Genomic DNA, 13,620 nt, shown 5'->3' on the forward strand with positions numbered 1-13,620 from the left:
AGCCACCAATTTGCCAAAACATTACATAGTCATGAATGGCCATGCGATTGTGTTGGCACAGCACACTTTCAACATGCGTTACTGAGAATTTCTTCAGTGGTTCACAGAAAACCTTGGTGGAAACCTTGGTGGTTTGTTAACAAAAGACATAAAACAACAAGCTGCTGATTCTCTGTCTCGCCTCAGCATTCATTTAAAACCTTTATATTTCAGAACTTTTGTTCAAACTGTTAAAAATCAGCTGACATTAGCGACCTAAACAACAACCGCCCAGTCAAAATGGACTTACTTTGCAAAAATGTTTTCATCAAACCAGTGTGCTTCTACCCTCCTCTCTCTCTTTATGACACATAATGCATTTCTTAAAGTCTATTACAGTTCAGAAGGGGAATTTCTGAATGCAGATAAAAGAAAATGTTTTCCTAGGTTTTTCTAAAATTGTTGTGCACGTCTGTACCTGTGCCTCAGGTCCATCCACATTGAACCCAATGACTTTCCAGTGTTAGACTCTTGGCATTTGGATGTATGACATTTTGAAATTACTTTATGAGTTTTTTTTTTTTTTTTTTTTTTTTTTATGAAAAGACAAGAGGTAGCCAAGACCAAAAAAAAAAAAACTGCGCCTGCTTTATATAGTTATTTACTTGAACATCACTGTAAAAAAACACTCTACTTTCCAAAAAAACTGGTTTATCACAAATTACTTGTAACATCTTCATCCTGTGTGGTACTTTTATCTACAATAATGTTTGTTTAATGTTGCTGAGACTAATGTTTATTTGACAACAGGCATTTACATTTTCTGGTTTTATTGATCATGTCTGCAATGCATGCAATGTGGCACAGCGAGCTCATCAGCTGCGGTTAATATGTTGTGCCATTGGACGCGTATCGTGAGAATCAACCGTGCTGTGGTTGGTGGGCGGAAGAATTGGCTAATCTCACAATCATGGGCTCAAATGATGCTCAAGGCAACAGTGTTGCAAAAAGCTTCACAACAGCCTGCAAGTCTTATAATGTTTAAACCTAAGACTGCAAGATGGTGTAACAGTGCCATTTTCATTTTCTATAACTGAGTATGCGTGATGACTAACCAGAAATTAATGTATAGTGGTGTTCAAAAGTCTGAGACGACATAGGATTTAGAAAAAAATCATAAAACAAAGAGAAATAAAATAAAATAATAATTTAAGGCTCTGCACCATTTCTAAGTCACTAATCAAATGTGACCAGGCTCATCATAGTTAACTAAAACTAAAACTACCATTAAACAAAAGTTGTTAGCTAAAATATTTTATTGATTTATTATTTAATTTCAGCTAGTTGCCAAGGCAACATTTCTGATTGTAAATTAGTTGGTAACATGATGTAGTAAAAAAAAAAAAAGCACAACAAAATTACTATAATGTTAAATACTGTAACAGTATCTCAGTGATACTAAAATGACACAGCATGTGACTCATTTGTACATACAGACAGATGTTTTTGCTTTATCTCATCTTAATTAGATCATATCAAATCATTCCGGAGAACATGATCGTGGAGTTGTCCCGAAAGCAATTTATATTAAACCTCGTGGGTGTTTAGTTAGCTGGCAAACCACCTATAAGCAAAAGGCAGAGACAAACCAAAAATACTAAAGGTATTGTGTGGAAATTGGGGAATTTACAGTCGTATGCACTGTACACTGTTGTAGGATATCTTGAAACACAAAAATTCACTATTGAATTCATATATACTAAAGTTTATTGATTTGGTTAAATTTAAGACGGTATAAGTCATGTTTAAAGCAAGGAAATAATTTACTTCCGGGAAATAATCAAAAAATGTTTATGGAGAGGCAGGGTGGGTATAATTTGAGAGATGAAATAAAACTTTAAAAAACAGCTCAAAAAGAACTACTCTGAAAAGTATATATTATATGTGGGGTGAGGTTGTGGAATAAGTTTTTAAATACTGTAAACTTTAAACATTTAAAAAGTCATTAAAATTGAGTTCTAAAAAGGTTATGAGGTGGAAATAATGAAAAAAGATTGATTATCAAGATAATTTTTTTAATTTTTTATTTATTTAATGTATTTGTTTAATGGTTGTTGTGCAATGAGGATATGTTGTATGTGGTGGGATAATTCATAGATGATGGAATTTTGTATGGTTATATAAGGGGTGGGAAAATAACAAACTTTTTGCTTCAGCCTGCTCCTTTTCGAACACATGTAATTTTATTTTTGATATTGCATTTATGTGATAACACAATTGTTGTATGTTCATATTTTACTTTATTTTTATTTTTTTTTATTTTATTGGTTGTTGTTCGAAATAAAAAAATAAAGAAAGAAAGAAAGAAAGAAAGAAAAACCAAAAAACAAAAGTCAATAAAAAATCAGCAAATAAAAAATCTCAAAAAATGTTACAATAAATGCAAATACAAAAGCTTAAAAAAGGTTGCATAATATATACACTAAAAAAAGTGTATATATTTTGTATAAGTTTTTGTTTTCATTGATCATTATTAGATCTGTATATAAATATAAAAATGCATTGTTTCAGTGAAATTGAACATAAAGCAACAGTGCCTCCCCCTGAATATCACACACACTGCAACAGGTCAGTGATTGTCAACTGTTTTTGACTACATTGGACATCAAACGGCAACCCAGAATTATTCACTGTAAAAAGAAACCAAACAAAATTTATTAATATCACCACGAACTGCATAGGCAAAACAATATGCAAAAATTTGCTTTGCATGCTATTTGGTTTCTAAATGACTTAAATTTCAAAGGCTTTATGCTCTCATATCTGTGTCTGGCACACTTCATGTCACACAACCTGTCCATGTTATAATTTGGTTGCTTCTAACAAGTCACAGAGCAATTTGCTGCAAAATACAGCTTCGCTGAACCTACAGCCTTCAACTTAAACAAACAAACAAACAAACAAACAAAGATGTGGAAAGCATTTTCTCTTTCCTTTAAACGTGATTCACTTATTTTCTGCTGTAACCATGCATTATGCTAAGCTGCATATTATTATTTAGATTATTTACATAGAACAAATCTGGCACCTGCTTTTCATTTCAACAAAAATAAGTGCACATGAAATGTCCAGTGCATATATTTTATTTCTTCATATTTTATCATTGTAGTTTATTTATAAAAGACAGTACAGTATTGCTCTAGATCATATAAGTAATCTCCATGCATAAGAATCAGTCCAGTCTTGACATTTAGTTCAAGGTGATTGCATTGATATCCTTCCTTACATTGAACGAGAAAAGGATGAGGTAACTCTGGGACCTTCTCATGGGTGAGCTATGATTCAGAAATCTCCCCGCTTGCAGATGAAAGTTTCAAATGAACTGATTTCCTGAAGCAATGGGATGTGCGGTCAAGTGGAGGAATATGACTCTGTGAGTCTCATGCAGAGGTGAAAAGGCACTGTCTGAAACAGGAGGCACTGAACCTCATTTTAATCGTGCATCTGATCCCACAGCGTCAGCCCTTGCAATACTATTCTATAGTATCACATGCATTACTATTAAATTACATGCCTATAGGAAAATCAACATCTATTAAAACAGGATTTTCCAGATCCATGTTGCTCACAGACTTGAAAAAAAAAGGCTTCTGAGTTCTGGAAGAATTTCTCTGCCTGAAGCAAGATGAGGAATTGCTTTTCAGAAAGTTTCAGTCTTGATCTCATTTTCTATAAAAAATATTATGGGAATTCTTTTTAACCCTTGATCAAATCAGGTACTGAGCTGCATCATAAGAAACAGGCCGTGTTTATGAGAAACCCATTATGAGATTCTATCAGCCCTGACGCCCTTTAAATAATTGATCGAATAACATCATGTATTACAAGAAGTATTGGATGCTACTGGCTGGTGTAATTCTGATGAACTGATATGTGTGCTGCTCGCTTCTCTGCTGAAGACATCCATCATTCAGACAGAGTGAGAGTCAACAATACAACAAACAGCATGAAAGATGCAAAATTTTCCATATCCTACGCATTTCCCTACAGATCTTTTTAGCAGAAGCACGTCTAGATATAAAACATTCAAAAAAAAAAAACATAAAACCATCCAAAGAACAGCAAAATAATATATATATATATATATTTCTGTGAACTTAGATTGTGCCCTCAAATAAAAACATTCCTGGAAGTATCTGCAAAGGCTTAAAAGTCATATTGTATACTTTTACGATGCATTTTTTCCCTTTGTGGCGGAGTATCAATTAAATTGCCATCCACTTTTTTGTCTAATACAAGAAGAGAAAATAATATTGTGTTATATTATGGGTGAGTAAATTAAGACAAACATTTCCATTTCTCGGTGAAGTATTCTTTAAAACAATATTGTGAATATATATATATATATATATATATATACATAGGTAATATATATATATATATATATATATATTTCTGTGAACTTAGATTGTGCCCTCAAATAAAAACATTCCTGGAAGTATCTGCAAATTAGTCATATATTTTAGTGTTTTTGTAAAAATATACATAGGTAAATATTGCAGTTTATTACTGTGTATTGTTAAATTGGTGCATATATATATATATATATATATGCACCAACTTAACAATACACAGTAATAAGTATGTATGTGTATACATTAAATATAATTTTTCCTTGAGGTCTTTCGAAAAAGTGTAAATTACAAGTAATTTGCACGATAGTTCAATCTGTGCAAAGTATGTTTCGTTACGCTCCATGGGTATCATAGTGTTGCTGAAATATATTAAAATTTTAAAAAGAAATCAACATATATACAGTACAATAAATATAATAATGCGGATAAATTAAAGACATCCTTGCACGAGAATATTTAAAACATGTAACTGCATAATAGTCAGTGCAAAACACTGCAATACAATTTGGAAAATTATAGGTATAAAATTTCATTAGAAATATTAGGCTACAGTATCACATTGCCCTTTGGGAGGTGGAAGAACAAGGTAAAGGGATCGAAATGCATAGTTTTAGGGTACAGTTTTGATTTGAATCGCTCGTCTCGGCTGCGTGTGTTCAGCAGAAACAAAGTACCCACAATACGTGAGTGATAGAGTGATCATGTGCATGAGAATGGGGTTTAGTTCAGTCTGTGCTGTTTATTGACCAGTCATAGGGCAGATAGCTCACTTTGACCTTTCCTTGTGAAAGCAGAGCCTGCAGAGTCCTCTTCTTCTGTGACGCTCCCATATGGTCAAACACCCAGTTCAGCAGCTGATAAAAAAACATTAAGAACTTAGCAAGTGTTTGTTTAAAGACAGAACCAACCACTTGCATTGTATGGAAAAGAGCAGCTTGTAAATTCTGCTAAGTATCTCCTTTAGTGAAAAACATATATATGAATGAATTATTTATGCATGGGTGAACTATTGCTTTAATGAAACCACATGTGCATGAATCGAGAGTGATGATATATTTTTAGTAATACCTTCTCATCGGTGCCTCCAAAATCTGCCTTGTACCACTTGAAGATCTGGCTGAGTTTCACTTCTCGTCCCACGCTGTCAATCACGCAGCTGTCGTCATTCTCCAGGAACGCTTCTGCTGCAGCACGCAACTGACTGTCGATGTCCTGATGTGACACACGCAGGGAAATTTGACTGTAAAACACTACATGCTTTACTCTGTCAGAATGAATGTATAGACACTTATAGACTGTATTGTAATTGAGGGTATTCTGGATGTTAACCTCTGGTGTATATGTCTTAATTGGAGGGCAGCCCTTTGCACCACAGTTCAGTGCAAAATGAATGAGAGGCTCAACATCAGGAAGTGCCACCTAATGGATAAAGACACGCATTACTATGATAATAACATTCACAGATGTCTTTAGTACACTATCAAAAGTTTGGGGTTGGTGAGATTATTTACTGATTTTGAAATAAGTGAAATAAGTCTCTTATGCTCACCAAGTACTACATTTAGTTGATCAAAAATACAATAAAAACTGTAATATTGTGAAATACTTTTACTATTTAAAACAACTGCTTTCTATTTGAATATATTTTAAAATGTAATTCAATCCAATGATTCGCTGCTCAAGAAAAGTTTATTATTATCAATTTTTTTTTATTTGTTTTTTTTTGATAAACGGATGGTTCAAAAGAACAGCATTTATTTGAAATAGAAATCTTTGTAACATTTTAAATTTTTATGGTCACTTCTGATCCATTTAATGTTTCCTTGCTGATTAAAAATATTACTTTCTTACAAAAAAAAAGGAAAAAAAATCTTACTGACTCAAAACTGGTATAATTAACAGAAATTGACAAGTTTAGACTTACACATATAATTTTTTTTCACTAAATGGGTTAAGCCATTAATTACAAAAAAATAAAAAATAATAAAGTGAGTTTTTTTTTTTAATATTATTTTAAATATAAATTTTCAGTCTTTTGACATCCCTAATTTATTTTATTTTAAAGTCGTATTTTCTTATTTATAGGCTTAATAAAATAAACCTGAAATATTTCCAAATTCACCTGGAAACTGCCTAAACCACTGAAAATGTTGCTGTTGCTAAAAATGCGGTACCTTTCTGCCATAAATCACAGGCAATAGAAATCAGAATTCACACTTGACATACAGTTTTAAAAAGGTTCCAAAATGGGGGTTTTCACCATGATTCCAAAGAAAAAACATTTTTGGTTCCCTAAAGAACCTTTCAGTTCTGAAAAGAACCATTTTTCTTAGTGCAAAGAAATGTTAATAATCTAAAAAATCTTTTTCTACTAAAAAGATACTTGAAATGAAACAGGAAAGATCCCACGGATGCTGAAGATTCTTCATCGAACCATAGATACCCATTAAAAAACTAATTATATAATATATCCCCGGAGTGAGAACAAAGTTCACCTCCTCTTGCTGGAATACCTGCAGTCGAGGGTCGTTCCTGGAAAAGGGCTTCAGGAGTTGTGCCACACCTTTGCGATTTCCTCTAAGCACTCCATTTTCAATATCCTGCAGTGTGAACACCTCACCGCCAATGAAGTAGCTCACATAGTTGAAGAACTGGAAAACACGAGACCAATGTACAAGCACTGAAAACATTCAGTGTTGATCAAAACAGCAAAATCAAGCCAGAAGAACGCTCTCCGCTTCTCTTACCCGATACCTTTGCCATATGTTTTTGGGAAAGCCCAGCCGCAGGTTCCCGTGGATGACGAGGGCGTTGTAGATGTTGATAAAGAAAGCCAGTTTCTCCTCACGACTCAGAGACAGCAGATCCACGCGCTGAAGCTGGACAGCTAGATCACAGTACCGCTGGAAGCACAGGCTCTGGGACATGGCCTTGTAATCAACTGTCTGGTCAAGAGTGCAGAACAGACGGTCACTACGACACATACACCTTTCTGATTTAAAACATTATAATGTGGCGTCATGCTCCTTAAACATCAAATGTCTGAGCATGAATCATTTGTGCCTGTGTCGAATCCATTGAACATGGTCTTGAATCTGTCTGATATGCAGTGTGTGATGAGATGAGTGGTGAAACAGTGCAATACCTTGCCATCTTCAGAGAGATGATCCGAGTAGAGTTTCAGGATCAGATTCCTCAGTGCCTCCGAGAGCTCACAGGCTGCTTCGGGCAAGTGTCACAAACAATGAGAATAAGAACGACTGAAACATTGAAATCATTACGTAACTGATAACTAGATATGTGTTTCCTGAAGGAAATACCAGCACTTGTAACACAGCGAAAACAGTTAGTGATAAAGTTATAGGTAGGTTTATGTTATTTTGCTTTGATGTTATTAAATGATTAAAATATGGACAAGGAAGACGAGACCAATCAATAAAAGTATGCACATAGATTTAAGAGAGGAGATTAATTGCAATTCAGTAGAAGATGTCATTGTTGATGTCATTCGGTCATATTCTTTAAATTCTATCATTTCAATCTTAAAAAAATTTTAAATACACAATTATGACAAATCACGATTGTTCGAAACATTTAGGCTCATTAAGATGTTAAATAAATATTTTTTTTCCAAGAAAGTAAAGACATTTATAAATATATAAAAGATATAAAAGAAGAAAACATAAATAAAATTAGGCAGAACAACTGTTTTTGACATTTTGATAATAACAAATGTTTCTTGAGCAGCAAATCAGCATATCAGAATGATTTCTGAAGGATCACGTGACTCTGAAGACTGGAGTAATGATGCTGGAAATTCAGCTTTGCATCACTGATATAAATTACATTTTGAAATATATTCAAATAGAAATCAGTAATTTCAAAATTGTAATAATATATCAGAATATTTTGTGATATATTACTGTTTTTTTCCACAATGTTTCTATGTACTTTTCTTTCAAAACATAAAAAAAACTCATAGAACTGAATTTTTTGAGCATTAAATCCCATTGCATTTGTGCAACAGTCATGTTAAAATGTCCAGCATCTGCAAAAAATATGCTACCACCACATTAGGTATCACATTTTGATGCAACGTGTGTAGACTTATATGGAATGCTGCACTTGACACTTGTCATGATTAATTCATTGCCGCACCTGTAACCGCAATCTTGATTATTAATTTAACTAACTGTGAAGCCCTAATTACAAAAACTAAAAATAGACAGGACACCTAAGCCTGAAAATATAAAGTAATACTGGATAAATAATATTTATTATACTTTATAAATAATATATTAAAAAAATATTAATTGACTGTGGTTTTATACTCAAAACAGACACTTATATAGTAAGCATGTAACTAACATTTAACAATGAACCAAACTCTTTAGCGATTAAAGAATCATTGAGTTAAACCCCATGCTTCATGCTTTTGAGACACTTATAGAAATGCATCCTCACCATTAAACTCTGGGTAATTTCACCTGCTTCCTTCCTATCTACAAAGTGCAAGTATAATTGGAGCCAAAACAAGCAATGAGAGCCAACACCAATGACAAACACGGTTCAATACGCCATCCTTCCACTGAAGATTTACAAAGATTTTTTTTTTTTTTTTACAGTACTAGGCCAGGAACTCATCATTACTATTATAGAATAGACTAGGGATGTGTCTAAAAGCTGAAAAAATGCTATATGAAGATGGTACAAAAGATAAGTGTTATTTACATTTCTTTATATACTATTTTTTATTTATAAATATTTAAAATAGCTTTTATCATTAGATTTGCTTATAAGAAAGTAGAGAGTTATGTGCTTTGATATTTTATTAGCATTGGTTTTATTGCTATATAGTTTTAGTATGTTGAAAAATGCTATGAAGGTAAGCAAGACGTCCGAATCAGAGGTTGTACCTTTTATTTTCCTATATTATTTATTTTCCTATATTCTAAGGACATATGCTATGTTTTAGTATTATTAAATACTATTTATTTATAACTTTTTAATTCACTTTTATTTATTTCAGTTTTCAAAAGTTTTTGTATTTTTGCCTATGTCGATTTCCGCATTGTTTGTATTCGTTTTTTATTTTTTTTTTATGTTTTCTTAATATGTGTTAATATATTTTTTTTATTTGATTCAGTCAATTTTAATACTGTCAGTTAAAACATTTTTATTTTATTTTATTTTTAGCTTTATTTTAATTACAAAATTTTTTTTTTTTTTTTTTTTACAGTACTAGTTTTAGTTAACAATAACAACACAGAGATACTGTAACAGCTTGGTTACTGCAAAAGCTCACTTAGAGATGCCATTCTTGTACCTTGGAAGCCATCCTGAGGTTTTCTGCCAGTTTCGGCTTTCTTAGGAAGTGTCTTCATTCATACAATGCTGTCTGTTCAGTCAGTGACTGACAGGGCAGTGAGGGAGCTCTACAGGTTCTACAGCAAAGTCATGACAAGTCCCACACAGTTTTTGATTGCTGTCCTAGTCATAACTAACCTGTTTGTGGCTTGATAACAATAGAGTCAATTAATGTTACACCCAAATAAATTCCTTCAGTTTCATTTGGCTTGAGAGAGGTGACTGAAGCTGCCCACACCCTTCTCTCTGCACATTCATTCAGAACACACGCTGTTCCTGTACATCCTGACAATCACCTCACTCCTCTACTGGATGTCCACAACCCTCCCACACTTAACCTCTCTTAAAGACGTACAGCCTGACTAATGAAATTCACCTGCATTAGACTACAAATGCAGAATACATACCAAAAGTTTTGCCTAGTTGACAGAATTTATGTTTCTCATCTTGTTAAACTACTTCAATTAATACATTATTGAGAAAGGATGCATTCAATTTAAAGACAACTTACATTTTAAAACATTCAAATAGAAAGCAGTTATTTGTAAGTGAAATAATATTTCACATTGTTGCTGTTTTTATTGTATTTTTGGCCACAGTTTTGATCAAAACGTACAGACCACAAACTGGTAGAAACAAGAATGCAACTCAAAAATGATGTTGATAAAAAGCTTTAAAATAAAGCAGCTGGGTTGCACTGTGTTAAGATATTTTAGTAGTCAAAGCAAACAGATAAAAAGAGTTTGTCACCTTCTCTGAACTGAAACAGGGCTCTGTTATAACATTGATCAAATATAGCATACAATTTCTAATTGTATAAAAGCAAGGGAGAGACCTTTAGGGATGGACTGATTCAGTTATCTTTTATCACTATAACCTGGCAACAGCAGATATCTGTGGAGAAACAGCTGGTGATAAGGAAAGGTTGGCTCATGCAGGCACAAAAAAATAAATAAGAAAAAACCTTGCCAAGTCCCTTTGTTAAAAAATGGGGCAAGACAAATAGCAGTCATTCCTTCAACACTCTGTGCCAGTAACAAGTATAAGGAAGTACTGTAGGAAAGCATCCGAGCATGTTTTTCTGAACACAACAACAAGCAGACAGTTCATGACATACTAACCTCCATTAACCTCGCCAGCAGAGTCAAGGCTGTTTTCTCCAGGTACAGGCAGAGCGTCCGGCGGCACGGGGTCCTCTCTTACTGACAGGACGAGACGCTCCAGCCGCTCAGGATCCTAACAACAACAAAAACAACAACTCTATTTTATTGCCAATTTGCTAATTTCCCAGAAGTAAATATCAAGCCAGCTGTGAGTCATGCAACAGTTACCGTTTCTGGTCTCACCAGGTTCTGGAGGTCCTCGTTGTTTCCCACAAACAGGTTATTGAAGAATATCTGTGGCACGGCACTGTGTCCTGTGAGCTTCTTCAGTCGTGCTCTTAACTCTCTGTGCTTGTTCACATCCACATCACACACAGGCACACCTAGCGTACTCAGAGTAGCTTTGGCCTGTATGCAGTGTGGACAGCCTGGCACGGAGTACACTGTTACCCGTCCCCTCATGACGGTCCCGTCCTCCACCATCACTGCACCTGAAAGTAAATGCAACGATCCAAACATATGAAAGTTGTCACATAAATTCCCTGAATAGTCGTAAAATTAATGAATCAGTTAATAAACAAAGGGGACACTCCACAAATACAAAAAATGACTTTTTTAAACCATTCCAGGCAAAAATCCTGCATTTAAGATCAATTATATAACATAAAATGGTCTGGATGTCTTAACGTTCTTTATTTTGTGTAACAAATAAACCGTTACACTTAGCTAACTTATGCCATAATTTAGGATTAATATATTGAACTGATATTCGACATGTTTATTCAACATCTACATGGTCAGTGTACAATGTGCTTTTCAGAAATACAAACATTTAACAGCAAAATACTATTGTGACATGAATTTTGCTTCAAATAAACTACAGAAACAACTCCAACTATGATAAATACACATGCATAAGCATAAACAACCCCAAATAAATCACAATAAATAATTATTTAAAGACATGAAAATAATAAATAAATAAAAACATAATACCATTTATAAGTATTAACATTAGTGCCTGGACAGAGTTTTATGGTCACAACCTAAAGAAAAGAACATGAAAAGACAAATAAATTAGAACAAAGACAAAAATTACAAAACACAAAAATCCTAAACAATTCAACTAAAAAAAACAGAAACATTAGAACACAGAAGATCCTGTGTATTGCCCCTAAGCACAGCGGCGAGCCTCTCATGGGGCAAAACTCTCTCTACACCACTGTGTCACAGAGGGCAGAGTGTTATTATCCATCTAATAATGATGCATTTCCTTGCCACGAGTAGCAATTTATCTAACAATTTATAACCTCTTATGTCCAGTGTCAGTAGAAAGAGATTGGTGCTAAGAATGGTGCTAATTTCATAAGCAATGAAGTTCCAGAATCTTGAAATGAGCTTGCACCTCCAATCAATTGTAATTATGGTAAAAAAAAAAATAAAAAAAAATTAATGGCTATGGCTTTAATGGCTGTCCCATATTTTGTGTGTGCATATTTTTGCTAGAAATCTGCTAAATCACAGTCGCCTATATTTATTAATATTTTAAATTATCTTTTATTTTTATTTTAAGTTTTAGGCATTTTCTACTTAGCTTTATTTTATTTGTATTTCAGTTTTAGTTAGAGTCATTTTTGTACTTCAACTTAACACGTTTTATTTCAATGACACTTCCTTCATGTTTCTATTTCTTTCACCTTTTAACTTTTTTTTTATTATTATTTACATTTTATCTTCAGTTTTTATCATCTTTAGTTTAATGTACAAAAAAAATTGTTTAATTAATTTTATTTAATAATTAAGCAAAAATTACAAACATCATTTAAAGGGTAAAAACAGCTCATATTTAGCCGAAACCCTTCAGGCTGAAAAATATTTTCTGAAGGCCAAGCACCTTCATTTATACATTACTTATTAAAAAAAGATACATTTTACACAGAGGTTTTGTATACTATTTATAGAAAGATCTTTCTTTACAAAATGGACCACACTAATCAATGTTTAAAATACAGTGCCTGATACTATAAAACACAGTTATGCTTCCTCCATAATGAACACAATATATTCCTAATTTAATTTCACGTACTTTAATTTTAATTTAATCCCAAGGAATGTATAACAACACAACAGTAACAATAGCTGTGCATTTAATATCTGCTTACTAAAGTAAACGTTTGCACAGGAATCTACAGACCAGTAATAAGAGCCAGCAGTTTAATAGAGGTTGCGAATCCGGTTCTCTCCCAGAGCTACAATACTGCTGAAGCTAAAGCACAAGCGCTTCTGTGAAGGTAACGTTACCTGTTCTTGCTTTCGCTCGAGTCTCTCAGCGCTCAGAGGAACGGATCTGCTGAGTGCGCTAATTCTGACCAGCTGTGCGTAAACAACTCAACATTGCTGTGCAGAGTAACTGAGCCCTATAATGCTATTCATAATGACCAAACATGATATTCACTTGCAGCTGCATGATTCTCAAATAACTGAGTAGAGAAGAAAACAACCGGATCCTAACAGCACTGTGAAGTCAGAACACACAAGGCTCTTCTTCTTCTTCTTGTAGCGTTTATTGGCGGTGGGCAAGCCACAAGGCTCTACTGAACGAGTCTATCATTTAATAATAATAATAATAATAATAATAATAATAATAATAATAATAATAATAATAATAATTTATATATACAGTCATTTATTGTGTGCATTCTGTAATAAATGTTAATAAATCTGTTCTTTTTTTATGTATATTCAATAACATTGGC

The 13,620-nt window shown here is 33.4% G+C and overlaps 1 protein-coding gene across 4 annotated transcripts; it reads right to left on the reverse strand.

The window, feature by feature from the left end:
* Window positions 1-4,444: 4,444 nt before the first annotated feature.
* Window positions 4,445-13,403, reverse strand: zgc:152951 (uncharacterized protein LOC569013 homolog). Of its 4 annotated transcripts, none has more exons than XM_019071787.2 (9): window positions 13,166-13,403; window positions 11,093-11,355; window positions 10,883-10,997; window positions 7,540-7,616; window positions 7,142-7,339; window positions 6,908-7,045; window positions 5,724-5,813; window positions 5,463-5,606; window positions 4,445-5,248 (listed from the first exon to the last, which is right to left on the reverse strand). In XM_019071787.2, the coding sequence occupies exons 2-9, from the start codon at window positions 11,345-11,347 to the stop codon at window positions 5,120-5,122; spliced, it is 1,146 nt and encodes a 381-aa protein (XP_018927332.1). In that variant the 5' UTR covers window positions 11,348-11,355; window positions 13,166-13,403; the 3' UTR covers window positions 4,445-5,119. The 4 variants fall into 4 exon arrangements, with proteins under 4 accessions (XP_018927332.1, XP_018927333.1, XP_018927334.1 ...); XM_019071788.2 differs by having other exon boundaries at window positions 7,540-7,613; window positions 13,166-13,402; XM_019071789.2 differs by having other exon boundaries at window positions 4,446-5,248; window positions 11,108-11,355; window positions 13,166-13,402.
* Between the last annotated feature and the right edge of the window lie 217 nt (window positions 13,404-13,620).

This window comes from Cyprinus carpio, chromosome A9 (assembly GCF_018340385.1).
Source record: "Cyprinus carpio isolate SPL01 chromosome A9, ASM1834038v1, whole genome shotgun sequence".
NCBI classification, from domain to species: domain Eukaryota; kingdom Metazoa; phylum Chordata; class Actinopteri; order Cypriniformes; family Cyprinidae; genus Cyprinus; species Cyprinus carpio.